Below are 12,249 nucleotides of genomic sequence, written 5' to 3' on the forward strand. Positions count from 1 at the left end.
ATATAGCCGCGAGCAAAAATTGACACTGAGAAAACTGGAGTTCTTTATGAACACAGATCATATGTTTTTTCCTTAAAATATAAGAAAAAATGTGTCAGAGAAGAAAAATGCAGTTGAGCGCTGCGTATTTCAACTGTAAACATAACACATCACAAACGCTAATAGAATATTTCAGTGGCTTAGCTAAAAGCAGCTGTAAGGAAACTAACTGAATTTAAATGGTAATGGTAAAAGTGTTTAAAATCACTGAGATTATTTTAAATTTGTGCTTTGGAAATTTGGAGTTGTTTTGCTTTCTTAAACTACAGTTATTTGGAGACAACTGTGTTTCCCCGGGCTTTCGGTTTGTGTGCCCGGTTTTGGTTTTCTTTCTATTCTTATAGTTGTGCTTTGTGATGTTTTCTGACACACTTGAGAAATATTTTAATGGAATTTGGACACTTGGAAATGTGGAGCAAGTCAGAGCTTGGATGTTTTTCACTGTCAGTCTTAGGTTTGCTTTAGCTCTGCCTGTTTCCCTCTAGTTGCTAGAGTTCAGATGCTGCATGCCAGAATCTTGCAAGAAAGCAGGATAGCGGCGGGTCCGCAAAGTATTTCTTGCTGACTGATCTTTGCAGGACTGAACCCAGAAGGCAGAGAAGTTCTGTAGCTTCCTTTGCCACCGATGCTGCTGGCAGTTCGGGTGTGCTGCGTGCGGAGCAGCCTCTGCCTCCGCTCGCTGAGCTGCGGGAATGCACAAGCTCTGCGAGTTTACCTGGGACCGGCGCTTGTTAATGGTCTCTCATTCTTCTCAGTGACTACTCAAGTATTTTAAATAATTCCTTGAAAAATTACGGATCTTGCACTGGGAGCCTTGCTAGTACTAAACTCATGTCAAACTTGACTTTTTTAATTTTACAAAATAATCATGAAAATATTTGAAATTCTGAGTTAAATTATTATGTCTTACACTCAAAGCAAGATTACTATGTCAAGTTTATTTATTTATTTATTTTATTTTTTTTCTCAGAAAGAAAGGCAGCCAAAATTGGTAAAGATTTCACGTGTGGATCTTGTGAAAGGATAGGAGGTCCAAAGTCTCAACAAATTGAACTTTAATTTGTTTGCATTTCTTAATGGCAGCTGACTAGCTTGATTAATAGAGAAGATACAATTTTCTCTTACTCTAGTTGAATTGTTAGACTGTTCAGACAATTTATCTTTCATCTTCATCTTTTCACACAGAGGTGAATTGACATTAAAAAATGAGTGCGCCCTCCAGCCCCTCTGGCTGGAAACTGCAGAGCTGAGCCAGGGAGGCGCTGGGAGCGCGGGAAGCCGCCGCGCTGTCAGTCAAGCGTGGATGCTCCTGAAATATTTCCTGGGCAGGTTCAGCTAGGCCGAGCATCCTCTGTGATCTTTTTCAAGCCGTCTCCCTGCTTCAGACTGCCCTGTGCTTTATCCCGGGGGTAGCCACGGCTTTGTAAGCGTCTTTGAGGTGTGTGCACGTGCCTAGGAGTCGGGGCCTGTGAGCCCTGCGTCGCCTTGTGAAAGCCTGTAACAAAAGTCAGAGGGTCTCCACGATGCAGGGATTAAGTGGGGCAGTTTTGCTTGTTTTAGCTGAACATCGTGCTGGTGACTTTATAATCAGCGTGGGCTTGCTGCCTGCCTGCCTTCCTCCTTTCCCATCAAGTCATGCCCCTATCTGCGCTCCTGAGCGTGCCACGTGCCCGAAGATCGGTGCTGCGGCTGCAAAAACCAGCCAGGCTGTCCGCACGTTCTGAGGCAGCGCGAGGGAAGGTGCCGCTTTGTATGATACCACACAGTGCTCAGGAACAAGGATCAATGGCCCAAAACGTTGAGCAGCTTTCAGCTTGCCAGCACAGCCTTCTGGTGCTGACAGGGCGAGAGACGCTGCTCGAGACAAGCGAGGAGGCTCTCCCTCCCAGGCCTGCCCCTGCTCCCTCCCCTCCTTCGCACAGCGAGCAGCACTTGGAGCAGTGCTCGGGCCTTCCCTGCCACCAGGGCCATGGTTGCATCTGGCCCTGCTGCAGCCAGGCAGGGTGGAAGAAGGGTGCTTCTCCTTGATTGCCATTCCTGAATGTTCCTAAATGTGAGCTTAGCGTTGTTTGCTTTTCTCTGTTCCTCTGTAAGTATCCAGCATTGGTGAAACTTGAAAAAAATGCCAGGTGCTGGCCTTACCGTACCTCAGGTAACTGAGGTTACCTTACCTAAGCTGAGGTTACTTTACCTGAGGTGACTGAGGCGGTGGGCCTGGAAATGAGTCAGGCCTCTATATATGCATTAGCAGTAGCTGGTCTATATTAACACAGAAAGTATAATCTACGATGCCAGCCTACAATGCCCGTCTTTCAACAACAGTTTAAAAATGCAGCTTCATTTCTGAGATCCAGATGAAAATATTTTTTCAAGTATATAGCGTACCTAGAACACTCTTGTATATTTTATAGCATGCCCAGAGCTATATATGCAGATATAAAACACAGTTTCTGGTTATGAGATCCGAGCATTACCAAAATGCAAATTTGACTCCTGAACATGCAGGCTACTTGCTGAGTAACAGAGAAAACTATCTGGTGAAAGTGCTGGCTCCCACGTAGTCGAATTGCCCCCTTCAGAAGTTTCCTCAGGTTTTTAATATCTTGAAAGTGACAGTTCCGAGGCAGTCTGCAGCTCAGGCTCTTAGAGTGAAGTCATTTAAATAAATAAATAAGACCAGCAGGTCACTCATAGCTTGTGCCAAAGTATGCCATGTGCCAGCTAGAATTAATTTGTATAAATCTTCATATGTAGGAGTTTATAATAGTTACACTGCAGATTCATACTCATCCCTTGCATCACCAATGACATTCACAAAGCCTGGAATGTGCACAGGTTGCATCTCAGGGTGGATCTGACCTGGGTTTCCTTCAGCTTTTATGAATCACCTGCTTTTGCTGTATTTCTTTTTCACTTGATGGAAGACATAGAAATCTTGTTGCTAAATAACACTAGGATATTTGATAGTAAAAAACAGAATCCCTCCTACTTTCTTTGCGACTAGCCAGATGGATGTGTTTACCCCTTAGAGAAATTTAGATTTGATATTTTTGTTATGTTTTGTTTTCTTCCTGGTAATTACATTGCCACTTTGCTGCTCTCTCGTTGTGTGTTATTACAATGGAAGGTGACAACTTGATTGTCTTCAGTTGGAGAAACAAGTAATTTTATATTCACCAAGCTGTCAGGTAACACTGCCTCACAGTACTAAGAGCTCCTGGCAATGTGGTTTGGCACCTATATTTAACTGCTTTGAAGCTTGCGTAACCTCTTGTGAATCAGAAATATTTTTCCTGCTAGAAATGTTTTAGGCTTGTAGTGTAAGGTTTTTATTAAAAAGATGCTCAGTTACTGAAGTGCAGAGCCATTGCTTCATGTTACACAGAGGTATTAATTAGGGGGTTTAGCGCAACTGGGTACGGATGAGTCTGAAATCAATACTCCATTTCTCTATCTACTGAAGGGCTCTACTTGACTTAGAAATGAGTAGCAAAAATGTTGTGAGGAAGCAGAAGAGTGAGCATGGAGGGAAAGGCTAGCTGAAATACTTCTGTACTGAGTAGTGCAGGGAAATGGCATGATAACTTTTGCCTTTGCACATGTAGGGCTGTAATTTGCTGTGCAGTTGGCTGTGTGAGATCCTGCACACCTCCTGAACATTGGTGGTATCAGGAAAAAATAGGTCACTGTTGTATTTTACTATCGGAGTATGTCTCTCTTAGACTATTGAAAGGATTTAACAAAGTTGTTGGGATCCTCCACCCGACAGGTTTAAGTGTGACCAGGAAGATATTTAGTTAGTAGAACAAGCTCTTTACTGGCTTTGTTGGGGAAAAAAATCTATTCCTGTTTTTTTTTTTTAAATATATATAAACTCAATTCAAATTCTAAATAGGCTAAAATAAATTCTTCTTAGTATTTTTAGGCATCCTTTATCAAAACCATTTATATAATCATTCAGCTAAACAATTAAGTCATTCTCTTCCACAAAAATATGTGAATTAATGCTTATTTATAGAAACCATTGTTTTTAAATTTTATTGTTAATGATTGCTTTTATTTATGTTGTATATTCTGTTACTTGCTGCCTAAAACAACAAATCCTAATAAGTTGCTGATGGATAAATTCTTGGCAGGCTCGCTCTCATTCCCAAAGTTACTGGTAAGGAGAGCTGGAAGTCAGTACTGTCTTTTTACTTTTTTTCCTTTTCTTTTTCCACCATCCAGTGCAGTTTCTTACATCCAGAAACTGGATACACAGAGACACATGGCGTAGTCACAGGACTTTAAAGGCAGTCATCACGGCAAGGCTAATACCAGCCAATTAAGCAGAGGTGGTTACGTGATGTAACATTATCAGCAGAAACAATTCATGAGTCAAAGCATTCCAAGGCATATGAGCTCCAGTCCAAAGAACAGGCCCAGGCTGTTTAAATAAAGTGACAGCAATATTGTTAGCTAAATATAAACTATAGAAAATATTAACTACAGTGACTTGAGATGAACACATCCCAGGTGCTGGATGGCTTTTCTTGCACTGCCCTCTACGCCCTTCTGAGCGAGTTCACCTTGTCCATTTTCAGAGCAAACTGGAGATGTAGAATAGCGAAAATGAAGCATTTTAGCTGGTAGAAAGAACTCACATTGAATTTTCACTAAAGAGGGGCTTAGAGGTTGTTTTTCTGCATCCATTTTAATGTTTTGGACAGGTGGGTAGCAAGACAGGCCCCGTTTCCCTCAGCCCGATGCTTTGTCATGGATGTGTGGCTCACTTGGGCAGACCAAAGGAGAAACGCTTCCCAGAGGAGTTGCAGGGAGCCACGTAGCTCTCAGGTTTTTGATTATAAATGAGAAGAAATGCCACAAAAGTTGTTCCAGGCCTTCCAAGCTTTGAGGAGGTCTGAATCTGAAGTCAAACTTCATGATTTGGATTCATATCTCTTAACAGAAGTATAATTTGTCTGATTTGGAAAAACAAATGTGAGAATAGCTGAGTGTGTGTGTTTTGGAAGGTGAGGGTGTACTACTTAGCTTGATGCTTATCTCAGCTAGAGTTCTGGGTGCTCAGTTAGCATTGCAGCTTTCATTCCTTGAATCTTTATTTTCTTCCCTTTTTGCCCTTTTATGTCCAAGGTGATTCCTGGAATCATGTTTCCTACAGTTGTCTTACACTTTATAACCCTGAATTGTTCTTTATGATCAGTATGAAACTACTCCTTATAGTATTCCTGTAAAATAAAGCTTAGGAAAAGCTTGACAGGGGTGAGATGATTTGCCTAGAGACAGACCAGCCAGAGCAACCAGAGAGTCTCTGTCCCTTTGCCATATTGTCAATGTATAGTGGTTTTGTGTCCGAGGACTGGTGCTAGTGTGTAGGGCCTTTGGAGTATAGCTGTGTATTTGTGCTGATAAGGCTCCTTGAAATCAGCTCAGAGATTTCATAATTTCAGGAAATACTTGTTTACTCTAAAATGGCACTCAGATTACAGCTCTGGATTTACAGTGCGCTGCGTTACCGACTTTTGCCTGCATAACACTGTTTTGCAGAGGCAGAGCTGCAAAATATTTGGGCTCTTGGCACAACATTTTCATTTTTCCTTAAGTCGTATCTGAATGCCCCTATGACTGGCATATTTGAACAGCAAAAGCAAAGATAGTTTTCCCTGAATGTTTAAATTATGCTCAACCATTTCTGACCTAGAAATAAGTGCGTCGCTCCAGTCACTCGTGCACAACACCGAGAGCTCAGCCCATTGCAGCTCAGCGCCGGGCCGCACAGTGAGCCCACGGTGCCAAGCGACGGCGGCACAAGGGCCGCACCAGGGAGCCCCGTGCGCTCAGCGGAGACTCAGAGAGGAGCAGCCAGGAGCTTGCTGCAGTGCAGGCTGCAGGCTGCATGAGCAGGGCGAGCCGTGCTGCAGCTCCCTTTCACTTTTCGTGAACACCAGCGTAGCAGAAAGGCTGAGAGGGAAATCTTTAAAAGGTGTCGAGAACTTCTAAAAATTGTTTCTCATAATTTATTTAGCTCTGGAGTCACCTAAGCACTTAGACATGTGCTTAACTTTTTGAAACCGAGTAGTTCAATTTGAAATTAGTGGACTGCTCGTGTACTTATGGTTCATCATGCACTTAAGTGCTTTAATCTGGCACTTTGGGGAAAAGGAATGGCGACTCGGTCACTGAATGTATTTCTAATCTAATCTATTCCAATCTGCTGTCGGAGCTGTAGACCTGGGTCTGTCTACAGAGCAGTCGCATAAGCAGGATGCGTTAGTCCAGCCGAGCTGCTGGAGCTGGAGCACTGTTGGAAACTGGGTTGCTTAAGAAGAGTTTGGATGTTGTAGCCAGGCCCTGGGGCTTCGGACTGCTGGAGAGGGGCGAGCGGGGTCTGCTCGGCTGTATGACTCCTCCTTATTGCTCGGTTAATGCCCGCAGAGAGGACCTGGGCTATTGCACTTAGACTGCTCTGTGCCTGGGTTAGGAAATGGCCCATGGCCTTGCTGAAATTTCTGCCGTAACACAACTGCAAGCATTGGAGCAGGCAGTGGGGAGGGAAGGTTTTAGACCTGGGAGCCTTTCATGTCAGGCTTATCTTCTCAGCGCGTAGAAAAAGAAGCTACACGTTGTTTGAAGAATCTCAGACCGCAGGAAATTTTGGACACAAACACATATAATTAGCAGTATTTTAGAAAGGGACAACACAGGCTTCCTTCAGGAAGGAGAAGAACTGCAGTGTTTGTCTTGGGAATCTCTCTGGCAATCTTCATTAGACCGGAGGCAATTTCTTCTTTGGCTTAAAAATAAAAATCATGTCATACATATATAAAAACTAGGCTAGCTGGGATTATGTGTGGTTTTGCTCAGGTAAAACCCTCAGCAGTTCAGTTTGGGCTTCACCGCACTGGTCCCGAGGGTGCCTGAGGACAGCGTCCCGGCTCCTCAGCATCACCGAGGGTTTGATAAACGATCCCACTCTTCTGCTGTCTCTGGTTCAAAATAATATTGGGTTTTTCCAGTTTTGGAAAACACAAATCAAGAATTACTTATTTCTCAAAGATAAGTAGCTGAAAGGGCTTCAGATTTTTTTTTCAACATTTTCCCTATCCATTAGGTATATTTTCTACCTTTGTGATAGCTGTGTTCAGCTAATCTGCCAGTTTAACCAAAGCAACAATTTCACAATGTAGTTTTCTTTCTGATTGTGTGCTGTGTAATCAATATACTGATATAATGTGAGTGTAATTTCCTCTCTTATTTTATCTCCACTGCATAGTATTATAAATAAACAGCTAAAAAAGAAAAAAAAAAAAGAAAGAAAAGCACCAAACAAATCTGTTGCATCTTCTTTTAAGATTGTACCACTGTAGACACTTGTTCCAGTAAAGTAGAATTGGACCCACTTGATTGCATTTAAATTTTTCATGCTTCAGCAGTTTGTCTGGGAGCACAGTAAAGAAACCCCCCGAGCGAGGAGAGTGTAGAATAATAGAACTTGATTTTGTGTATTATAGCGGCACCATTTGCGCTGCTGTAGTTAGGGTTGTGTCAGCACTTCCATTATAAACCCCTGTTTGCAGGGGTTATAACTAGGGAGATATTTTTTTATCAGAAACTTTTTTTTAATCATTTGAGTGAGTTTTATTTTTTCCTCCTCTCATTATCAATTAAATAAATTATAATGGAAATTAGTAAATTTCAGCTACCTTTTACAAGCCTTATTTATTATTAATATTGAATTTTTTTCTCTCACTAGAGATTAGAGCAAATGCATTCTGAATATTTTAACTGCAAAATTATGAAGTTATTATGGTTTAAAATTTGGCTGCTATTCATAATCATATTTTAGCATTGAAACGTATCAACACAACAGACAGTTCTATGGATTGCTGCTACAATACACGTGAAGTGTCCTCCCAGGCCAAATTCCCCCCCGGCCTTCGATGGGGCCTCGCTGGGATCGCGGGGCCAGTGGTGCCTTGGGGGCTGCTGGGGCTCCCTGCGCCACATCCCCCAGCTCCAGCAAAGTGCAGAGGCCCCCAGGGCAGGGGGCCTCCTGCTCCCATATCAGAGCCTTTTCCCTATGTATTTAAGTTAAACAATAGAATATTCACGTAGGTTTCTATGTGCATGTGTTTCAAACACGCCCAAGATGCAGGACATGCGCTGCTGCTCTCCAGCAGTACCTGTCGAGAGCCTTCCTGAGCGGTCACTTGAGGAAATACCAAAAGGCTGCTTATGAAATAGAGGTGAAGCCTTCCTACACTAATTATATTCAGCATGTAATTTCTAAACTTCAGTCTGAATTTTGATTTTCAATTAACATTCCCAATTTGAAGATAATTTTCTATTTAATGTAATTGCAGGAAATAATTTATTGGCTGATTAAGACTGAGGGCCCAGCCTTCCTTAAGCAAACAGTCCCTAACAAACCAGCCTTTAGAGCCAACTCAGAGCTTTGGACAGATTCAGCCTATTTTCGCAGCTGCACAGTTGTGCTTAATTAGGATTGTGCACTATTATTCATTGGTTCAGTTTGTAGTTGAAATTATTCTTAAGAGACATTTTCATTTCTAGTTTTGTGTCATGATTAATTTATAGCGAAGAAACAGCCCTATATAGCTATTGCTTTTTGAAGCAGCTTGCTCCGTTCGAAGCAGGAATGAGGGTTGCTGAGAAGGTGAAAGACAGGGAAATCCTTGCCTGTGACTTTCGGTTTTCATGCTTGCTTGTAGAATTGCACAGAACGTGGTAGGTTTACTGACATTTTCATGCAAGTGATTATACTAACCTGACTATTTTAATCAGAAAATGGAAAACAAACCTCTTATTTTTTCTCGGGTCGTAGTAATTATGAACCAGAAGCGTTTGAAGTGCCTGCAGGGTTTACTGAACCCGTGGCGTGTTCTGAGCGCTGTCACCGTCAATTCTTCAGCAAAGCAAGAATGCAGTACGGGCTAGAAATTCCTCACTTCTCCTTAGTGGCAACTTTCCTATTGGGCTCCCACTTGCACTTAGGTTTCCCTGAAGAAAACACAACCTTTTTTTTCCCTGCCAGTGTCAGGTTTAAGAGGCAGGATTATCTCTATTTACAGAATAGTTATTCTAAATAGGTATCAGTGATTTAATGTGTTTCAAAGCACTTCAAAGCTTGTAATACTTTTATATAGAACTGTGCATAATTAGATTAGCTGATCCTATATTAATTTTTTTTTCACTGTAGGATACTAAATCTGAGCTCCCTCATTAATTGTGAGAAATTTAGCATTAGCTGTTAAATCCTATGTGAAACATGGGCTGCTACATAAAAACTACTGTTTAATTTGGAATTAACTTAATTATTTTTCTTTGCACTTGATATTTCCTTCACTGTAATATTCATGAAAGCATGTGACAGATTTGTAAATTTAACTGTTAGTCTCAGATTTCCAGACCCTTTAATCAGTATTTATTTGTCTGTAGAAACAGTACTAGCAAGTTAATGATTTGCTAATTTGAAAAATGCTCATGTGGTTTCCTATGTTAACTGATTTGTGCATTTTTAAAGAAATGGTATGAAATCAATTATTGTTAAAAAGCAATTAAGGTGAAGATCTTATTCCTGAGTTTCTCAGTAACTCCAGTGTCAAGGATATTCAAAGTTACTGAAAACTGGAAAAATAAGTGAAATATTTTAGCTGTCTTCTTTTAGGTTTTTAAATGATTGTTATAATCATTTGCAGTTAATCTTATTAGAAATTTTAAACAAAGTGTTTTCAGATTTTGAGTTGAAGTCAGTTATATTTTCCTGTAAGTGCAGGAACTGTTTTGAAAGCTGTGTTTGCATATGAGATGGCAGTAAGAAGCCATTATTGGGAAACGACATTTAACATAAATCAATGCGCTTATTCATTACACTTTTAAGTCATTTAAAGTAATTTGTTGAGATATATCCTGTATTCAATGCCTAATATAAAATGCAACATAATTATTTTAGATTTTTAATTCAAACTGTAAAAATTAAGCCGATATTAACAGCCAGTCATTCAATAAACCACTCAGTTGTAGAACACTTTTCACATAAATGTCTCGGAGCACTTTACAAAAGGTAAAACTGGATAAAATTGTAAACAGGTTAAGAGAAGATAAGGGTTTAAACCAATAGCAATGGAGCAGTTTGAAAGTGACTGTTTAAAGACGTGGGCTCTCAAGCAAAATCAACATGAAAATAATGCTAAAATCAGTATTTTCTCATGGCTGGAGAAAATTATATTGTTTGATGAGTCTCAGTTAATAGGATGATGTAGCTAAACCCTGAACTTCACCTGGTGTCGCTGAAAACTTTATCTCGTATTGTGACGCACGCCGTGCTTTGGATGGGAGTGCTCCCAAAGCTTAGTTTTCAGCATGCTTTAATTGACTGTGGAAAGTTAGCTGTAATTGCTGTAGGCAATTATGTACCTGCTAGCCCGTGTGTCTTCAGGTCTGTTTTGAGCTCGATCTTTTCATTTAATATTAACATTTTCCATTTGTCTGCTTTTCTTGTTTTGTAGAAGAATGTCTTCCAAGCAGGCTACCTCTCCATTTGCATGTGCAGCTGATGGAGAGGAAACAATGACCCAGGATTTAGCATCACGAGACAAGGAAGAGGGCAACAGTGATCAGCATGCGCCCTCTCATCTGCCTCTACATAACATAATACACAACAAACCTCACTCTGAGGAGCTACCAACTCTGGTCACAACCATCCAGCAAGATGCTGAATGGGATGGGGTCATCTCAGCTCAACACAGAATGGTGAGTTTCACAGTTCTCATAGCAGCTTTCTGAATTAGTTTCAAAAAAGAATGTTCACTTCCATTTTGAAAGAAGGTTCAGTGCCGTCGTTCTTGGGCACGGAGCCTCTTACATGGTGAGATGTCAGCGGTAGCAATAGATCAACATCAATATGGTATAATTGTAAATTACAGTTGTATAATCCTGTTAAGTGTACAGGTCTATATGCATGAGGTCATATGATGAGTTCACCTTCGGAGAGGAAATGCACCTATTTATCATGTTTTCATTCATACCCTGATTTATGTTGTAACCTCTCTAGCTCATATATTCAAACATTAATTTCAGACAGGAGGATGTAGCTTACAAGTGTTTGTCATCTGCAAAGTGTTGGGCTGAAGGAAGACATTTTAATACATTTTTTAACTTGCCTCTCAAAAATAGAACTGCCCCTCTAGTCTAGAATATAATAGCTTCACACCACAACAAAGAAGCTAGCATTTTAGGTGACACAAACATCCTGCTGTATTTACATGAAATTAAATCTTTTTCTGCAGGGGAAAGGTATGTGTGAGTAACTATCTCTTGCTCTTCTATTCTAGATCTCCAGTATACACTGAGATCAGATTTATTTTTTATTATTATTTTTTCCCTTCAGTTAGCCCAAATAATATTGTTTTACATTGTAGTACAGTTTTTTTGCATCTCCTCATCTCTGCTATAAGTGGGCAGACTGAATGAAGCCTGAATGGGCATAGCTCTTAGTCAATTTATTTTTGTCATATGGAAAGAGCAGAATTAAGGCCCTTGGAGTAACCAGGTGCTCTGTAAATTTAGAACGCCATAATTCCAGGCCCTCCATAAAAGTGACTTTCCACAGACATTAAATTCACATAATTTAAATATCTTGCCTTTTCATAAAATTTCTTTTGTGTGTTTATTAGATGTCTAAGACTAGATTTTTTTTTTGCGGTAAGAATTCAAACTTTTTAATTAAGTAAGAAAATAAAAATCGTAGGTTTTTTTGGACAACTCTAGCAACAACAAATTTATTTCAGATTTGGCTGATAATAATAATTCTGATGAGTAACTCAAAATAGAGACTGGCATTCTTCATGCATATTATGATTCCTGGAGCTAGAGCACTAAATAAATACTAGCACTTGAATAATATCTATTCAGTTAAGACAGATTTTTACAAAAATCAAATTGATTCACAAGATTAAACAAAACTAGAAAAAATGCTACCTAATCCTTAATGCACACTTTAACCCAGTGAAGGTCTCTCTGCCAGGCCTCAAATGTAGCTGAGGATTTGTGCTACCACCGTGGAACTGGCAAAATTCTTGGTCTTATTTCAGTTGTAAAAATGATTTTAAAGAGAAGTGATTAAAGATCAGCAATTTGACAAGGTAGGTTTTGTTATTCACAGGTCACCTAAATATGTTTATTAGTAGA

General features: G+C 40.3%; 1 protein-coding gene across 10 annotated transcripts in view; it reads left to right on the plus strand.

Annotated features, from left to right (window-relative positions):
- SOX6 (SRY-box transcription factor 6) overlaps positions 1–12,249 on the plus strand; it is a 340,141-nt gene that overhangs the window by 115,843 nt on the left and 212,049 nt on the right. For all 10 annotated transcript variants that reach the window (XM_088533833.1, XM_088533831.1, XM_088533832.1 and 7 more), the window contains one exon: positions 10,569–10,812. In XM_088533833.1, coding sequence (XP_088389959.1) covers positions 10,573–10,812 — 240 coding nt within the window. In that variant the 5' untranslated portion in view covers positions 10,569–10,572. The remainder of the gene's footprint in view (positions 1–10,568; positions 10,813–12,249) is intronic.

Source organism: Tinamus guttatus, unplaced genomic scaffold, assembly GCF_059628265.1.
Source record: "Tinamus guttatus ecotype Peru unplaced genomic scaffold, ASM5962826v1 Tinamus_guttatus_pri_ptg000524l, whole genome shotgun sequence".
NCBI lineage: Eukaryota > Metazoa > Chordata > Aves > Tinamiformes > Tinamidae > Tinamus > Tinamus guttatus.